The 19,481-nt window shown below is 36.3% G+C and overlaps 1 protein-coding gene across 1 annotated transcript in view; it reads right to left on the bottom strand.

Moving 5' to 3' along the window:
* Nucleotides 1-631: 631 nt before the first annotated feature.
* Nucleotides 632-19,481, bottom strand: part of TM9SF3 (transmembrane 9 superfamily member 3) — a 69,016-nt gene continuing 50,166 nt past the window's right edge. Inside the window, exons 10-15 of the mRNA XM_030334135.1 lie at nucleotides 16,718-16,857; nucleotides 14,074-14,142; nucleotides 10,953-11,099; nucleotides 10,357-10,440; nucleotides 9,951-10,027; nucleotides 632-4,737 (exon numbers count right to left, since the gene is read on the bottom strand). Of these exons, the coding sequence (XP_030189995.1) occupies nucleotides 4,670-4,737; nucleotides 9,951-10,027; nucleotides 10,357-10,440; nucleotides 10,953-11,099; nucleotides 14,074-14,142; nucleotides 16,718-16,857 (585 nt within the window). The 3' untranslated portion in view covers nucleotides 632-4,669. The remainder of the gene's footprint in view (nucleotides 4,738-9,950; nucleotides 10,028-10,356; nucleotides 10,441-10,952; nucleotides 11,100-14,073; nucleotides 14,143-16,717; nucleotides 16,858-19,481) is intronic.

The following is a 19,481-nucleotide window of genomic DNA, read 5'->3' as shown; positions in this document are numbered from 1 at the left end:
TTCAGGCCTAAAACAACACACTCTTTAGCTGTTCTAGCTTTTTTTCTATAATATGTAGTGGTCTACCCTATCAGCTTCACAGAATGGTTGTGAGGGAACATATGTGACAATGCTTTGACTAGACAATTTATTATCAATCAGGAGAATGACAGGCATGGGAGTAGTGGGGTTTGAGTGGAGTCACAGCTTGTATCCAGAAGTCAAAAGAATGATAATATAAGAAAAAAATTTTTTAAAAGACCTTATTTATTGTACCATTCTTTCGACTTTCTGTACATTTAGTTTCTTTTTCAAAATAAGAAGTTGGGAGAAAAATCAAATCTTAAATCCTTCATTTCAGGGGTCAGCAAACTGTGGCCCACTGGCTGTTTTTATTGTCATACCGGAAAACAGCCGTGCTCATTGGTTTATGGACTGCCTACTATGGCTGTTGTGCTACAAAGGTAGAGTAGTTGCGTCTGGCTCTCAAAGCCTCCATATTTCCTATCTGCCCTTTACAGCAAAAGTTTGCTGACTCCTGTTTGTGGAAGGCTATCAGTAACCCTTTATATGCATACTGATAATAATGGGTTATCCTCTATGTTTGGTTCACTTGTTTCAAGAAGGAAAGAAATAAAGCATCCAAGGAAAATACATTTAACTTTTTATTATTTTAAAAATTCAACTTCAGTTAGATTAACAGACTAGATTAGAACCTCAAATGTATTTGATACAGTATATACTGGGTATCTAGTACTAAAAAGCCAGTTGGAATATAACCTACACAAACCAAAGGTGTGTACAAAATGGAAGTAATCATCAAGCAATAACTGTTTCCTTCCAACTGGTACTATCCGTGTTCTGTGGGGATTTATAGCTTCAAATTTAACACAGATGAAAAGCCCAAGTGGGACTGCTTTTCCGCATATACTGTTATCCTTCAAAACAGAATTCAATGTTCGTTGTTCCTTGCCTTAAGATCTTACTTTCAAATGACCTAAACTGAGGAACTGGGGCAAATACACAAAACTCTGCCTTGTCAATTACCTGCATGCCTAGCTCACCTATACTCATACATAAGCCGCTTCCATGGCAGTTCCTCTATTCCCATTTCCTGATACAGTAAAATAAGAACTTAAGTTTTACTTTTGTCCTTGCACAATTCCATCTACAGCTCCCATAAGACTGTCAAATCAGACGGCTCTCAGAAGACGCTCGTAAGAGAGAACTAGAGTTAGTCCTCATGCTGCATTTAAATCTTATAAAATTTCTACAGCTCTATGTTCGTTTTCTGATCTACCTTACCTCTAAATCTCATCTATTTCTGGACACACTTCCAAACAATCTTTATAAATTTTCACTTCTCCAATCTATTTAACATCTTGATTGCAAAAATACAGCTTCATAACCATGGAATTTTTATGAAGATATAAAACATTAATGAATACTTGCATTTTCATACGTCACTGCTCCTATTTATTACATGTTCCCATAAATCAATAGACTGAAGCACTAAGACATGCTGAAATCTAAACTTAAAACCCAGATGGAACTGCAGGGTATAAATTACAAATAGGTTTTTCTTTCCTAGAATTCATATACAGAAGCCCTTCAGTATGTAGCTTTTTCTGAACAAATTACATTAATACATTTATTTTCTTTTTAACATTTGTAAAAATCCAAGAAATCTTAAAGGAATATTATTTGCAAGACATTTGGCATAAGGTGGCTAGTAACCATTTAGGAAACAAAAGCTTTAACAAACTGAATACAATCTGTGGCTAAACCCTAAATAAAATGGGAGTTTGGAAGAACTGGAATTTGCAGCAACCACCTTTTGTAACCACTGTCAATGGAAAACACCCAATGGTACCATTCACTAAGTTGAGATATCAATCACAGTATAATAAATTCTAAGAGGATGGGGCTTGATTTGTCAAACACAGTACAATTTAGGAGCCCAACAGGATATACCAAAGAATACTTTACATACCTCCAACTGTTCTATTTCCACCTTATCCTGGCCTTATATAAGGATAGATGAATAATGATGTTAATTACCACTGTAGCTAAATTTCAGAAGCATGCTTATAGATACAAGGAGAAAAGTTTACCCTTAGATTTTGATAGTGTTCAAAGTGTTGAGCAAACAAATGAAAGACAGATACACAGCATTAATGGAGTGTAAGAACCTCACCCTTTAATTAACTTAAATAATATTCTATTTCACTACTCTATAACCAAGAGCTAGGGAGCTAAACTGTTTATGGATTACATCTTCTTCAAGACAAACATATAGCCAGCCCCTCCATGAAGGCATAAACCAAAACAAATTTTCTAAAGGACTTTCAAGGAAATTTATATTCCTTTTAATGACATTCTTAATATATTTAGAAATTAGAAAATTATTTTTCACTGAAGATTCCAAAGAACTTGAAATAGGGCTCAATTTAGTAAAAAGAATTGGTATACCTGAAAGCAGCTAAAGCACTCATTTTCTTAAATCCCTACATCTTACCTGCAAGATTCATGAGAAACAAATTTCATTTTATTAAAACAAAAGCTTGCTGTCCAATTTATATTCCATCAGATAAGACTATACATTGTTGTAAGTACTGTACATGTAGTAAAAACTTACATAAGCCATTAAATACTGACTTTCAGTTTCTTTTCTTATAAGATCTTCAAGGCAGGTGAGAAGGAAGAGAAAATGGAAGAACCGGTAGATTGTATTTAATATAACATTTTGGCTTGAAGAAGGATTTACCTACAGCCTCTGATCAAATTCCTGTTTGTTCAGGTCAGCCATATGTAAACGTAAGAAATCAAACTTTTCACTCTTTATAGTCCTTACATACCACATTATAGGATGCAGAGTCAATTTATAGAAATATTTTGTAATGAAAACATCTTATGTAACTATAAATGGCATGAGTTTCACATTAAAGTTTAAATACAGCGGTTTTGAGTCTTTCTAAAAATACCAATATACAGTATTGTTTTAGGTGGTCATTTGCATAGCAAACTATTAAACTAGAAACTCAATGGTTCTAGGAAAACTTCACATTATGGATAGTTCCAGAAAGATGTATTCAAAATTAAAATCAATTCTCTTAGAAAACTGTAACCTTTATTTGCTCATCCAATAGTAAGCTAACCACTTTTACCCCATACTCACTTTACACAGTACATCAACCTGAACAGATTTTTGTGCCACAATTTAATTCAAAGGGCTTATGATTTAGTTTATGACTATACTGGATGATCTAGATGTAAGCAAGTTTGGGGATTTTAAACTGTGGGTCTCCTGTATTAGAAAAGCATAGTTTACAGTGTATTAAAAAATTGCATTCAGTAATATTGCCTTTTGAAAAGATATCTTCAAATTGCAAACACATCTATTTTCACAAAACAATTTGGTCAGGAAAGTTTATTTTAACATTCTAAAGCAGTAATGCTTTAGATGTTACTTAAGTGCCCCAGACAGGATTAACAAAATTAAATGTTTCTAAATTACAAATTTAGCTCCTGTAGGAGTCTCAGAAAAGAAACAGAAGAAAACAATCCCCCCTCCCAAAGGAAGTATGACACACACATTTTGAAGGAACCCCAATGTTTCATGCAGTGGTAGGCAAGATGTAAAAAGCCACCCAAATTCACACATTTCTACACCAATCATCATCAGAAAAAAGTACTCCGTAGTCAATCTGTACATCCAAATGCATTTGAGAATCTACACCTACGATACATTATTTAATGTTATATACATTTATTACCCACCCCCCTTGTTTTTAATAATTTCTTATGTAAAACCTTCATTCAAACCCAAAAAAGATGTAAGACTAACCTGGGGGAAGGAAAAAGATAATCACTTTAGACATTCAGTTAAAATGTAGTTTATCTAAATCTCAAAATGTTTAATAAAAACAAATATCTTCTCCATTTAACACTTTGCTTTCTAACTGTACAGTAAATTGCATTGTAGAGAGTACACCTCTATCTTCAGACTGTATCTTCTTTGGATGGAATTAAGAATGAACTGAAGTTTTAAGATAAATAAATGGGAAGTTGGTCCAACTAAGATGACAGCAGATATATTACATGCAGGATTTAATATTTCTTAATTTTCTCTTTTAAAAAAAATGATGCAGTTGAATTGAGGGGAAAAAAAACAGGTCAAAAAAGAACCCAGATTCAATATATAAAAATGTCCCACAACAGGTTGACGATGACAGTAAAAATAAGAGAAAAGAGTAATCTTTCTGGAACATCATTTTTCAATAATGTGGAAACACTAAGTGCCAGGAAGATTCTATTCATGTAATTTTAGCATCCAAGTTTCCCTCTATTTATTTTATTGGAACAAATGCTTTAAATAAACTATTTGTCCTCTTCACTGAAGAGAGCTGGTCTATTTCATCTTTAATAAGCTAGTTTTTGGGAAGATTAGCCATGTACTGTAGTAATGCCTACTGCATAAAATCCAAGCATTTGCTGTGAACAGTTGGAGAAAGCAGTCAGTAAGAACCTAGGATCAATGGAAACAGATGTTACGTTAAGCCATCCACGAAAGAGAGACCCACAAAGTACCCAGTGTGAAAGCCCAAATCTCTTCTTGCGCTTTTTTTGCTGTGCAAGTCCCACCCCATGAAAGAGAGATTGATCCGAAGTTCCAGGTTTTCTTGGGTCTCTAGTCAATTTTCACATTAGTATAGATTTTTCGGACAAAGGCACTTGTTCCCATGTAACCAATTGCTCCTGCAAAGATAAAAGAAGATGTTTTGAAGTAAATACATACAGAGCAGTATCCACCACTTATAAATACTAAATGCTCTCTGCTCTGGAAAGCTAGTCTTTTTTCAAGATTACATCTTTATGTTAGTATTCACTCTGAATTTATTAAAGTTGTATCATTTGTTTTGCAAATCACCTGATACTGTTATACACCAAGTTAGACCTCATGTGATATTTTTAGAATTATCAGTTATTACATGTCTAATTAATAGCTATGAGTTAAAATACATCACTTATAAAGCAAGAATAATTTGATAAGGACAAAAATTTGTTAAATGTTTTAAAAAAGCATGTCTTTTTAAAATTTGAGCATATATTATCCTAGGTCATTTAAACCATTTTAACATGTTCCCCAAATCATATGACACCTAACGGAAGTTAAGAAGTGATGGGATTTTCTGAGGAAAGGACTAAGAACCATGGTTCAATGGTCCGAGATTCATATCAGAATAAAAGGGGGATAAAGTGGGAATATGAGTAAGACAAGATAGGTGGTACATGGAGATTCACTATATATAGTGAATTCATTTATATATATGTGTGTATATATATATATGTGTGTGTGTGTGTATATGTGTATATATATATGTGTTTATATACATATATATAATTGTCCCTCTTTTTGTATACATTTGAAAATTTCCCATAACTGAATACTAAATGTATTATTTTTTAAATTAATTCTTTTTAATGTTTATTTATTTTTGAGACAGAGGGAGAACACAAGCAGGGAAGGGCAGAAAGAGAGGGAGACAGAGGATCCAAAGTGGGCTCTGCACTGACAGCAGAGAGCCTGATGTGGAGCTCGAACTCACAAACTATGAGATCATGACCTGAGACGAAGTCAGATGCTTAACCAACTGAGCCACCCAGGCATCCATCCCATTACATTAAAAGCATTCTTAAAACCCACCAAGTAACAAAGCAAACCTATTTCCAACTAATTTTGCAATTAATACACATTTATTTTATAATATGAATTACAGTACACTTGAAAATAGTGATAATTCATTTTGAAATAGTTATAAAAGTCCTTACAAAGTAAGGGAAAATATCTTTTGCAAATATAAACCTGAATTCTTAAAACGTTAAAAATCTGTAAAGTTTTAACTAGAAATCACAAATTTAACTGGCATAATAGAACACTAGTCCAATAACCAAATCTAATATTCCAGACTTATAAAACATTGTTCCCCTCTGAGCAGAGATGTGCTTAAAAGCAAACTAGTATCAACCTAGAGAATCATTTTTCCTAATCTTATGAGTATCTCAAGAATAAATTGGGGTGCCTGGGTGGCGCAGTCGGTTAAGCGTCCGACTTCAGCCAGGTCACGATCTCGCGGTCCGTGAGTTCGAGCCCCGCGTCAGGCTCTGGGCTGATGGCTCAGAGCCTGGAGCCTGTTTCCGATTCTGTGTCTCCCTCTCTCTCTGCCCCTCCCCCGTTCATGCTCTGTCTCTCTCTGTCCCAAAAATAAATAAACGTTGGAAAAAAAAAAAATTAAAAAAAAAAAAAAGAAAAAAGAATAAACTTATAAAAATATGACTTTATAAAAAGGAAGATACTAAATATGCACTCTAGAAAAGAAAATGTCTTGAGAAGAGATACACTTTTAAACTTAATTTCCTTAAAACTAAAAATGCTATGCTCAAAATGTGAAAACTATAACAATCTAATTATTTCTACTTTAAGTCATTTTTCTCCTGTTAAAAAAAAACAAATATTTTTCTTTCGATTACTGACTGCAAAAAAGCATTTTAGCAATATAACTTGATAAACATATAATTTTTGTGTTATGATGACATTTTAACCAGCTGATCTGAACAGCTTCCCCTGCCCCCCAAAAAACAGATTAGCACCGAAGGCACACAAACCCATTAAAGAATAAATGCTGGGACACTGCCAGAACAGCAGGGAACTATAAATGTGCCCAGATTTTCAGCAAAAGATGAAATTTCAACAGGAAAAGCACTAAAAAAACTAGCTAAATTCATTTTCTTTGTAAATGTCAAGATATTATCTCTCTAGGTCTTCCTAAGATCACATATAGGGGAAAGAAAAAAAAAACCTTAACCCTCTGTATAATCCCATGATTCTACACATCACTGAATGAAAATAGTGATAATTTATTTTGTAGAATTTGGGGGATAAAGTGGGAAGATGAGTAAGATAAGACTGGCCATGAGTTGATAATTACTGATGTTGGGTGGTACGTGGGGATTCCCTATATATATATAAATAATTGTCCCTTTTTTGTATATACTTGAAAATTTCCCGTAACTACATACTAAATGTATTCTTTTTTTTAATTAATTTTTTTAATGTTTATTTATTTTTGAGAGAGAGGGAGAGCACAATGCTGAATTGTGCATACTGGTGATAATCAAGAAAGATCTCAGGTTAAATAAAGAGGGATTTGAGGAACAACATTCTGAAAGAAGGCAGGCTAATAATACTAAAGGAAACTTCTGATTGCCTAGAGATACACAAGGATGTTCCCATGTGATACATAGCTAGTTTTAACCTTCAGTTCCTTTCAGTTCAGTCATCTTTCCCTCAAAGTTGGTTAATTAAGTATCACAAGGAAAGGTTATCACAGCAGCTTTAGTATGTGACCATAATACAAACAACTGTCTCTCCTTCTGGCTTGTGGAGTTAGTTTTACTGCTTTACAGTCAATGTCATATGTGTTTGTGTGTGTGCGCGCGTGTGTCCATGATCACGTACATGATTATATAAAAATGGGACAGGGGCGCCTGGGTGGCGCAGTCGGTTGAGCGTCCGACTTCAGCCAGGTCACGATCTCGCGGTCCGTGAGTTCGAGCCCCGCGTCGGGCTCTGGGCTGATGGCTCAGAGCCTGGAGCCTGTTTCTGATTCTGTGTCTCCCTCTCTCTCTGCCCCTCCCCCGTTCATGCTCTGTCTCTCTCTGTCCCAAAAATAAATAAATGTTGAAAAAAAAAAATTAAAAAAAAAAAAAAAAAAAAAAGGGACAGATTTTAGTTGACATAAAACATTTGTTTTTGTTCAAGGTGTATAATGTAGTGGTTTGATATGTGTGTATGTATGTTGTAAAAAATAACCTCCACAATAAATTTTTTTAAATTTTTTTAATGTTTATTTATTATTTGAGAGAGAGAGACAAAGTGTGAGCAGAGGAGGGGCAGAGAGAGAGGGAGACAGAGAATCCAAAGCAGGCTCCAGGCTCTGAGCTGTTAGCACAGAGCCCAGTGCAGGACTTGGAACCCACAAATCATGAGATCGTGACCTGAGCCAAAGTCGGATGCTTAACCGACTGAGCCACCCAGGCGCCCCACCTCCACAATAAATTTGATTAACATCCATCACCTCACATAATTATGATTTTTTTCTTGTGATGAGAGTTTTTAAGATCTAATCTCTTGGCACCTTTCAAAAATACACGACAGGATTGTTAACTTTAGTCACCATACATGCCCAGAACTTGCTCATCTTATAACTGAAAGTCTGTACCTTTTGACCACCTCCACCCATTTTGCCCATGCCCCTAATCCCCCTGCCTCTGTTAACCACCCATCTTTGGAATGGATTCTTTTGACGGAGGAAGAAAGCAATCTTGGCACACCAGAGGTCCACAAATGTCATACCAGAACCTAGCTTTTAACAAGATTATCATATCTTCCTTATTCTATTGCTTACTCTATAGCTAAGGGTGGAATTACCAAAAAAAAAAAAAAAAAAAAAAAAAAAAAAAAAAAAAAAAAATCAACGGCAAATAAAAGAGAAAGGAGAAGGGTATGAATTATAAACTATCTGGAAATGTTTCCACAGTGATTAGTCCTTAAGCCTGGCATCATTCCTTATGAGGTAAGTAGGGAATTAGCCTCATTTATCAAGTGAAAACCTGAACCAGAAAAAAAGTAAGTTACTTGCATGCGTTTTCCTTAAGGTACCACTGTTCATGAAATTGTTTGGAGGTAAAAACACAACATGTAGAAGCTTGAACAAACTACAGAAGCAGAGACACAATCCCAGAACAGAAGGAAGCCCAAGGATTTTTAGCTCTTGTCAATATAGTAACCACAGCAGCCACCACTCACTGAGCATCAGTCATCGACCTGTTTATCCACATCTAATCACTGAATCCTCATCACAACCCTTTGAGGTAGGTGTTGCTTTTGTTTTGCAAATGAAAACGCTGAGGAAGAAAGGTTAAATAATTTGTTCAGAGTAACATGGGTATTAAGAAGGGGCACCAGGATTTGCACCTAGGACTGACCCCCAAAAGCCCCAGCTCTTCCCACTCCCTGCCGTGTCTCGAACATAACAGGTTATCTCTTAATACTTGATAGCAGACCTGCATTACACTTGTGCTTTACACATGATACTATTACAGATAACTACTCTGAAAGATATGCCCCTTTCACCAATGAGAACATGAGATTTACAGACCTCCATATGACTTCCCCTGGCCACAAAAAAAGCAGCATGGAAAATTCATTTGGGTCTCTCAGGCTCTCAAGTCCATTCCTTTTCTATTTATCATGCTACTTCCAAAAGTTCTTTATTTTCTAGAGCTGTTTCACACATGCTAGAGACTCTATCATATGGTAATAACTATTACTTCTTCTATTTAATGGAAGATTGTGACAGACCCAAAAAACAGTGGTATTATCCTCATTTTACACAGTTTGGAGAGCTTGCAGAATTGGATCAAGGTACAGAACATACCTGGCACAGCCAGAACTTAAGCCTAGTCTGCAGACTCCCAAGTTGTGTACTTATAACCCAGATACTACCTCCTGGACCCTGTATCTCCATGAATAGTCCTAGAAACTTCCAAACATTCAGTCAACACTTTAATGTGTTTACGTCATAATCTTTTCCAATGAGCCTAAGTTAAAAAAATACCAAACTTCAATGTGAACGAAAACTGTGGTAAAGAAAACAGTGCTATACAGAATTATTACGAATAAAATATCAAAAAATAATCAATGATGAATTTTTGAGGAATAGTCAAAAGGGAATCAGTGACAAGTTTTTTAGGAATAGTCAAAAGGGCTGAAATCAGATTCTTGAGTCTACTTTGTTGTTCCTGATCACGCAAAAGAATGTAATTTCTTAATATCCAATTACTGCATTTTTCTGATTCTAAAAATCTCAAAAATTTACTCATGATATTGCAAAAACTTCAGAACTTACCACACATTATCCCCAAGGCTGTGCTAAATACCGCCATATATCCAAAGTAAAACGATGTCTGAAATAAGCCATACATCCTAAAATGAAACAAAAAAATATATATATAGTATATCCACTTTTACTTTCAACACAGGACCTTAAATTCTACTACTTATTTAATTGTTTTTGAGTTGAAGTATAGTTAGTTGACACACAATGTTACATTAGTTGCAGGCGTACACACAGTGATTCAACAAGTTCACGCGTTATCCTGTGTTCACAAGTATGGCTACCATCTGTTACCACACGACATTATTACAATACCATTGACTATACTCCCTATACCCGACCTTTTGTTCTTACATTCTAGTATTTAAACAACAGCTTTAGTTTCCTAAACACAAAATGAGAAAATGTCTCCACTTACTTTGTTTTGAAAAAATAGTAGTAAAAGGAATACATGTAAACATAGATTGCAGTTGATGCAGCAGAGAGAAAACTTGTCCATTGCCTGAAAAAAAAGGTGACTTTTTTGAATGAATGGCACTGAAACAGATTGTAAAGCAAAGAATTTTATAAGAACATTCTCTAAAATTCTGTATGTTTAAAAACAAATGCATATAGATGGCATTTAAATATATCATCAAGGAGAAAGCCTAAGAAATGGGAGAGACTCTGAATTCTGTCAGATTCCCTATTATAAATGACCTTAAATAAACCACTTCCTTTTCAGAACTGTCTTCTTTTGTTTAAAATAGAGCAATGCTTCCTCATAATGTTCTTTCCACATCAAGTACTTTGTGAAAATAAGTAAAAGAGTGACCATTATGAGCACAAAAACTTTTTTTGGCTAATACTACTTTTCCTCTAAAATCTTCATCATTTTTACATGAAAATTTCTTATACTATCTTAGGTAGCAAAATTTCTATACAGATCTTTTACTCTACCTGATACACGTCAGATGGCATCTTATTTAAAAATATTATCGGCCCCTGAGGTTCTTCCCAGATAGAAGTACTTACCACCTGTAATCCTCTGCATTTAGTAGAAAGTATGTGCACACGATGGTCACACAGACGGTCACAATGCACAGGATGACCAGCACCAGCATCATGAAGCCATAGACATAATAGATCTTATACGCCCAGAAAGATGTGAAGATGAAATACCTACATAAAATGCAATAAAGACATAGTTTTGTCTTTATTATTGAAGCTCACCCCTTTGCTAAGCCTCACATCTCAGTTCTCACTGTCATCTAACTTACATCTCAATTATTTTTTTTAAATGTTTATTTACTTTGAGAGAGAGAGAGAGAGAGAACACACAGGTGGGGGAGGGGCCGAGAGAAAGAGGAAGAGAGAGAATCCCAGTCTCTGCACTGTCAGTGCAGAGCCCAACGTGGACTTGATCTCACAAACTGTGAGATCATTGCCTGAGCTGGAATCAAGAGTTGGACGCTTAACCGACTGAGCCACGCAGGTGCCCCTCCGTTATTTCCTTTCAAGTAACTTCCAACAGTTTGTCTTACCCTTTTTCATCTGTTCAATCCTCCAAATATCTCTCAAAAATATTTTTTTGGATAATCTTCCAAGAACAGATTTTTTAGTAGGGCATCCATCTCTAAGCAAACTGAATACATTAGAAGCTTAAAGGAGTAAAATATGGCAAAGAAAAATGAACACAGCTAAAAATTCCTATCTGTCAAATAAAGGCAATTCTCTCATTCTTTCATTTTTTTTCTAGATGCAACACTATTCTAATAGTGTAATTTATATTTTATAAACACCCTACTAAATTTTTTAAAGTAGGTTTGATAGACTAATAATGTATAAAATTAGGAAAATAAAAATAATCAGAAAAAAGAAAGCTCAATGAAGCTTCCTGCTATTTTTGGAGGACAGCAAGAGAAAGGGCATTAACATTTTACATGAAGAAAAAGACCCTTCACTCTAATTCCATTCCCCAAGTCATCGTTAGAAAAGGAGGCTTTAGCCTCTTTTCTTTTTCTTATTCTCTCTGTTTAGCTCACTTATTTGTCACTCATGCTTCCAATAGATATTTGAAGGCCCTACCACAAGAAGCAGCGAGAACAGAACTATGAAGATGACAGTCTCTACCCTCAAGGACACTACTGTAAAGTGGGGAACACCAGTAAGGAGGCAGTCCTGATGCACCACGTGCTTTACCAATGCAACCTAAGAGGGGCATCTTGCCAGTTCCGTTAGGTGGGACTCTGGGGAGGAGTAATGAGAATAATAAATGAGGCATATGGGGGTAAGGGGAGCCAGAAGAATGTTGCAGAAATAGGAAGAGCAAAGGCAAAGCTTACAAACGAGGGAATTCACTGTATTTAGAAAAGCTCAAAGTAACTGAGTATAGAACTTCAAATGAAGGGGTGAGAGCTAAGAGATGAGGCTGGAGAAGCGAATGAGGCTGTATTACAAAGGTCCTTACTGGCTATGTTATAGCATTTGGGGGACCTTACCTCAGTGAAAATGAAAAGTCTTTAGCAAAGAAGTGACGTGATCAGACTGACACCTTAAGAAGATCACTGTGGCTGCCAAGAGGAGAACGCATGAGGGTCGTCAAAACAGAGAACTTAAGGATACAGCAGAGAGGCTGTCTAATGGAACAAAGCAGGAAGAGAGGTGATCCAGAAGGTACTGGGAACAGGGGTAGGAGGCAAAAATAGAGGTCAAGTCGGGGTGAGGACACAAAGCAGTGTATCAGCTAGAAGTATAGAAGAGGTTCCTGAACTGGCTTTATTAAACCACAAGCTAGAGTGATGTGCACTCCAGTTCCTCTAAGGTACTGACTAATGCCCACAGCACACTCACAGCTGGCAGGTGACCAGCACAGATGACCCAAATCTATGTCAACTGTACTTGTTACTATAATTAGATAACTTAATTGAATGTTACATACACCAATAAATATGACAGCAAAAAGGATGCATGATTTCAATGAACATTATGTGAATGTTTTGGAGAAATTCAGTAAGGTGAGTCACTTAAAAAACAACATGAAATTAGGTGTGGGCGAGATAGCTACTAAAGTCTGGGAGAGAAATGTACAAATCTAGAGAGATTTTGCACTTAGAATGGTTGAGACAGGTCTTTATGTTCTTGTCCCCACTTTTAAAAGGCTGGAAACACAGAAGATGCATTATGAATGTCAAAGGGAAAATGACGAAACATCGACTAGATATAAATCAAAGACTCTGGTTCTGTATTTTTAAAAAATGAGTGAAAGATGTACCTTCAGTTGTTTTAAGTTAAAATAAAATGTTATGTATGGATCTTTTTTTAATAAGCCTTACATGAGCCAACTTTCAATTAACCAATTATCCGATCCAATCCTGTCTGTTAAGGAGGTGTCCACTGTACAGGAGACAATCAGTAGTGGCACATTTGGAAAAGTATAAGGGAATTCTGTGCAGTCACAGTGACTGGCATTTCGTGGGCAAGAGCCTGAGGTGTATGACTGCAGTCCCTGAGAAAGTCCCACACAAAGAACTAACCTGCCTAAATAAAAATGCCAGAGCATTCCCAACAAGCAACACCAGAACACAAGCTGAGAAAAGACTTCTATTTTGCAGTGGTGACCTCGGATGCAGGTACGAAGCACAGTAACTGTGCACAAGGTGGCAAACCTTCGACCCCTAAACACTCACACATTTTCCAGCACTCCTGCAGGCCTCTGTGGAAGAAGACTGGGAATAACTACGTACCTGAAGACATCAAGATCTACTAGACTGACTGGCAGGTAATGTTTTACTAGTTCCCTGGACCCTCAAAAATACTTCAAAAATATAATAAAACCCAGCAATTCCTTATATCATGCATGTGATCAAAGGCTAGTCCAGTACTCTTTGGCATGCATCCAGTGATTTCTAAGGTCTCTTGTTAGGTAAGAAGGGTCTAGAACACAACACAAAAACGTATAAACTTCACCTGAATATTTGAAATCACAGGAGGAAATACTTTCAGATACATAATGTTAGATCCCTTTCTGGGAGCCATGAAATTAACAGACTAACTCTATTAGATGCCTTCCTGATGATTCTACACCTACCCTAACTCCTACATTCTCTTATTAAAATTACATCCTTCAAAACATAAATGCATTGCCACAACTTACATTTCAATAAAGATTGAGCCAAAAGGTAAAATTCCTCCCAGGCAAACAATAACTGCAGGCTCCATGAACCTGGAAAATATCAACATTAGCCATAAACTTCTAGTGTGATTTTCACATTACATTATATAAATCCAGATAACAGAAAGCAGAAACTTGGCACTTAAAAAATAATCTAAGGAATAGAAATAAACCAGTAAAAAGAAAAAACAAAATTTCAAAGAGGCACGACATAGAGGGAGGACTTCAAATTAGCCATAGGTTATAGTCAAAATTCTTTCTGGTAATAAAGGTCAAGATACGAATTCGGGGAATACAAATTCTTGCTACCAACAGAACTCAGGAAAAACTCTCTTAAGTGTTTGCTCCTATTCTGTCTGCATCTCTCAATAACTTCTAAAAATTTCACAGGCATTTATTTATAGAAAGCCATAGGGAAAGAAAAGTCTTGAGACCCTTCTGTGAAATAATGTTTCCCAAATTGTAGCCTTGCCATCTCTTTGCTCATGCATTCCTTGGGTTGGCGATTCCCTTCCTTGTGAATTATACAATTATGGTATTGTGAGTCTTGAGTTATAATGGAGCCAAGAATGGATAAAAAATTAAATCCAAACCTCATTCATTCACTCAACAAACACATACTGATGCAACTGGTAATTCTTCACCTGGAATGCCTTCCCTCGTCACACTTCTTCTCCCGCATGCACTAGCTCGAGTGTTCTCCCCATAAAGCCCTTCCCCAGTCTCCCAGAAAGAGGTGGGTTTTTTCCCCGTACTTGTACTGCCTCGTGAACATAACTCTGGCAGCACTTACCTCACACTATGTGGAACTGCAATCATATACATATCATACCTCACTAGATTAGTGCTATGCTAACTCTGGGAGGCAGAAGCTGTTCATCTAGGTATTCTCAGCATCCGGCACAGTATCTGGCATATAAAAAATACTAAACTACTATCTCTGGGATAAACAAACTAAAAAGATGAGAAGAAATCAGTATGTGAAAGCTGGAAAAAAAAAAACCTTAAAAAACATTTAATCTAGTCTTCTTTCCTCCTTTTATAGGAATCCAAGACCCACAGAGGTTAAAAAACGATCTTCCCAAGATAACAAGTCACTGAGAGCCAGATCTAGTATTCAGATTTAGTGCCCATGTAACTTTATAAAGAAAATAAAGATACACACGAGCCTTCCTCCACCTGTGACCCAGGGTGTGCAAGGTCACGTGTTGTTCCTTCCTCTCCTTCACCAGTCCTAGTGACCTAGAGTCTAACCTTGATTTGAAAAAGAAAACGGACTTTAAAAAACAAAGCATGAAAGTTCTCATAATCACGATCTAAGGAAAAAAAAGAACATGGACAATCCTAACACTCTAACAGGTCACCCTCCCTTATAGGTGCTGTTTTATTCGGCCTCCATTTCAATGTCTATATACCTCCAAGTCTACAAAAGATTGTATATGTAAGTCTCTGACTATAAATTATGTCTATAATGAGGCAAACTACCTAGGAACAGAGGCTTTTCAATGTGTGAACAGACAGAGTCTACTGTGCAGTTCTTTCTTATGCGATGGAGAATGTGACAGGTGTCTATACAGCAAGACTGCTCTACTTTTGTCTGCTAGTAACAATCAGGAAATGAAGAATGCAGAATAGCATAAATCAGCACTGAAACATCCAATTTGCTAATTTCAAAAGGCAAAATATTTAGTTTTTTTCCAATGTGAATTACAAAAATTAGAAATATAACATACTAATGACATCCCATTTTATGTCCAAAATTTGAAAAAAAAAATACAAATTATCTCAAGTTAAAAATCCATTAAGAATCGTAATTTCAAAGTTGACTGGTCAAATAAACTGTAAACTATGTTTACATTACTGCAGTTAAAGAATCCCTTCAGTTGTTTAACAAATACTCATCATCCTTTGTCAAGATTAATCTTGAATTCTGGGAGTTCTTAAGAACCCATTTTAGCCATAAAACAGAATGTATTTGAGAGATTCTATACTATCCCAGAAGTGAAGATAAAGAACATTAAGTCAGTAAATTATAACTGGTCTTAATCCTAATTCATCTTTCAACTGGTACAATGTATGTGGCTACAAATGTGTGTATTATTTAGAATAACAAAATATCTGGAAAGGAAAATGAAATTGTAAGCCAAGGGTTGGCAAACTTCTTCTGTGAAGTTTCAGACAGTAAATATTTCAGGTTTTGCAGGTGACAGGGTCTCACTCTCTGATGCTGCAGTGTAAAAGCAGTCCTAGATCTGCGAATGAACAGGCATAGGTATGTTCCAACAAAACTGTACTTATAAAAATAGGCAGCAGGTCAATTCCGGCCTGTATACTACAGTAAATAAAACTGTTACAGCTCTAGTTCCTACCCACCTCTAAAAACCAGTGTACTCATCAGAGCATTTAAATTTATCTGTAAATGGCACCGATATTCAGAAAGTGAAATAAGGATATAATTGATTACTACTGCGAACAATATAGGTTGAAGGAAAAAGTTAAAAAGACAAATTCTTAAGACAGTCATTCTTATAAATGCATGCCAATTCAAAAAGTTAAATATATAGAATAGCCTTAAGAATTTCTATATTGTGAGAGACAATGATATAAGATTTAGCATTCTCTTTACCATTTTTTCTCCGGTATGGGACGAGGCACAGCATTGACACGACAAGGAAAGTTGGGCTGACCTGACAGATTTCGGCCAAGTATTGTACCAACAAGATTTAGAGGAAGAATAACGAAAAAACAGATGCAACAAACAGCCACCTGTAAATTAAATTAAAATGTGTGTGATTACTCAGAAGAACATTTATAAAAATAAAGGGAACACCTAAAAATTTAAACACAATTTGACCACAAAATAAAACGTTCAAGTTCAATACAGGTTAAAATTGCTTAAGATATATACAAACGAAAAGAGGTGAAGAATGTGCATTGAAACAGTAGAACTGAACTAAATACAAGCTGAACGGTTTCCCGCCTACTGCAGCTGCTCACATTCCCCACCCTCCCATCTGGTGTCTGCTGCAGCCCTTTTTCCTCTCTTGATTTCACCTTTAGCTGTCATGCTTCTAACATATCCTTTACCTACTGTCACTATAACCAACTTATTTTATTGAGCTCCTAATATACACAAGGAGCTTTACATGTTATTTCCCTATGTCACAGATGAAGAAAATGAGACTTAGAGAGGCTAAGTAACTTCCCACGCCCACACAGCTGGGAGGTGGCCAGACCACCATTTCGGTTCAGTCTCAGACACCATCCATGACCGTTTCCATTTCACACCGCCTTAGGATCGATCTTAACAGAAGCGAATCTCTATTTACGTATCTATGGGTCATTACTAAAATGGCATGAACATTTTTCTGCCCATCAGTGGTTCAAAGTCCAAAGTTGCAGGGAAGACCATATGAGATTCCAGAACCAAAGCAGTCAGGAAAATAATTATTTCTGTGCTTTTCTTCTTTATATAAATCTGGGTACTCAAGGACTCACTCAAGCTCTTTTCCAGCCAGCATCTGGTTAAAACCACTTCATTATGAATTCCTACAAAATGGAAGACTGAACTGCGTCTAAGATCTCTTCCAATTATACATTTTAGGTTTCTAATAAAAAGTAAAAGTGAGAGAAAAGATGAATAAAAATTGTGAAGAAACGAACAATGAAGAGGTGGAGGATAGAAAATCCACAGTTACCACACGAGGGGTCTATCTTTAAGCAACATGAGTGCAAACCACATCACTCTACCCACGCGCGCGCGCACGTGTGTGTGTGTGTGTGTGTGTGTGTGTGTGTGTTTAAATAAATCAAAGGGCAGAATCACATCCCTTCCAGGTAAAACTTGTATAAATATATGAAAGTTACGAAAGTCCTGGAATTCTATTTTAAAGATCAGGCTTAGGAACTCAAATTATTGGTATCTCAATTTGGACCTATTAGTAATATGAATTTATGCTCATATAACAAGAATATGTGAAACATGAAAAATAAGGTTATATTAGAAAACATTGCAAATTATACATTGTCTCATACATATCTGGGAGGATGAAATTTTGTTGTTTATTTTTGGGAGAGAAAGAGAGCATGAGCGGGGGAGAGGCAGAGAGAGAGGAGGTGGAGATCCCCAGCAGGTTCTGTACTGTCAGCACAAACGAACCAGATCGTGACCTGAGCCAAAATCCAGAGTCGGACACTTAACCAACTGAGCCACCCAGGAGCCCCTGGGGGTATGAATTCAGTCTCAATTGTTGCTGTTGACTGCTTTCTTAATTATTCATTTGCTATCATTAAGTATACAGGACTCATAAATGTTAATACACTGTAGTAGAGACCTATGTATTTTCCTCTTATTTTCCCAGGAGTGTAATTTCAAATAAGAATTGAAGAGAAGCTGAAGAAAATAATTCCTTTGAGGAATGACATGCTCTAGGACAGTGGTTTTCAAACTATTGCACAGAACCCTCAGGTCTTGCTGAAGAGCTTCAGGAATCCCACAAGCATTTAATTTGACTATCCTTTGAAAACAGTGTTTAAAATATTCTGAAGTATAGGGCTGCTTGGGTGGCTCAGTCAGTTAACTCTTGATTTGGACTCGGGTCATGAGCTCATGGTTTATGAGACTGAGCCCCATGTAGGGCTCCTGCACTCACAGCACAGAGCCTGCTTGGGATTCTCTCCCTCTCTCCCTGCTCCTCCCTTGCTCGTGCACTCTCTCAAAGCAAATAAATAAACTTGAAAAAAAAAAATAAAAAGCAAAATATCTTGAAGTATGATTAAAAAAAATAGATTCAGAGGAGTTCTGTGTCAAACATTAATACACTGAGGCTATCATAACCAGATTAACTCATTTTCATGCAAACCTGAGAACAGTTTCTCCTGATGTGTCTATATTTGGATTTCTCGTAAATGTGTTATTGATTAGGAAGGTTTGTAATGCTACACTGGTCTTTTGTTCTCCCTCCCCTCCCATCAATCCCATTCGGGCCTGTACATATTTGCTATTATTAGAGTTGTACAAGCAAATGTACTATAGCACATATGCGTGGCAGGCAATTAAGTGGCAAGCAACACGAGGGCATATATTGTCTGTGTGCTCATTCAAAGCAAAACAATAATCAATAAAGGAATCTATAAACAGTCTCATCAAGACATTATCAACTGTTTGATATCTGTTTAATTTTTCCCCTTTGCTTGTCTGTTTTCTTATACATGACAAAAAACAGTGGTTTGTTAGAACTGTTAGTGACTGAACTGTGAAACCAATTTCCGACTCCTTTATGTTCAAGTTCTGGATGAGTTTACTTGAAGAATTACTCTGAGACTGTAAGGCAAGCTGTTAAAAAAAAAGTCACATGAATCAAATCATCCGTGAAGTCAGGATTTTTCTC

This window comes from Lynx canadensis, chromosome D2, assembly GCF_007474595.2.
Source record: "Lynx canadensis isolate LIC74 chromosome D2, mLynCan4.pri.v2, whole genome shotgun sequence".
NCBI classification, from domain to species: Eukaryota; Metazoa; Chordata; class Mammalia; order Carnivora; family Felidae; genus Lynx; species Lynx canadensis.
This window is presented reverse-complemented; position numbering and strand designations above follow the sequence as displayed.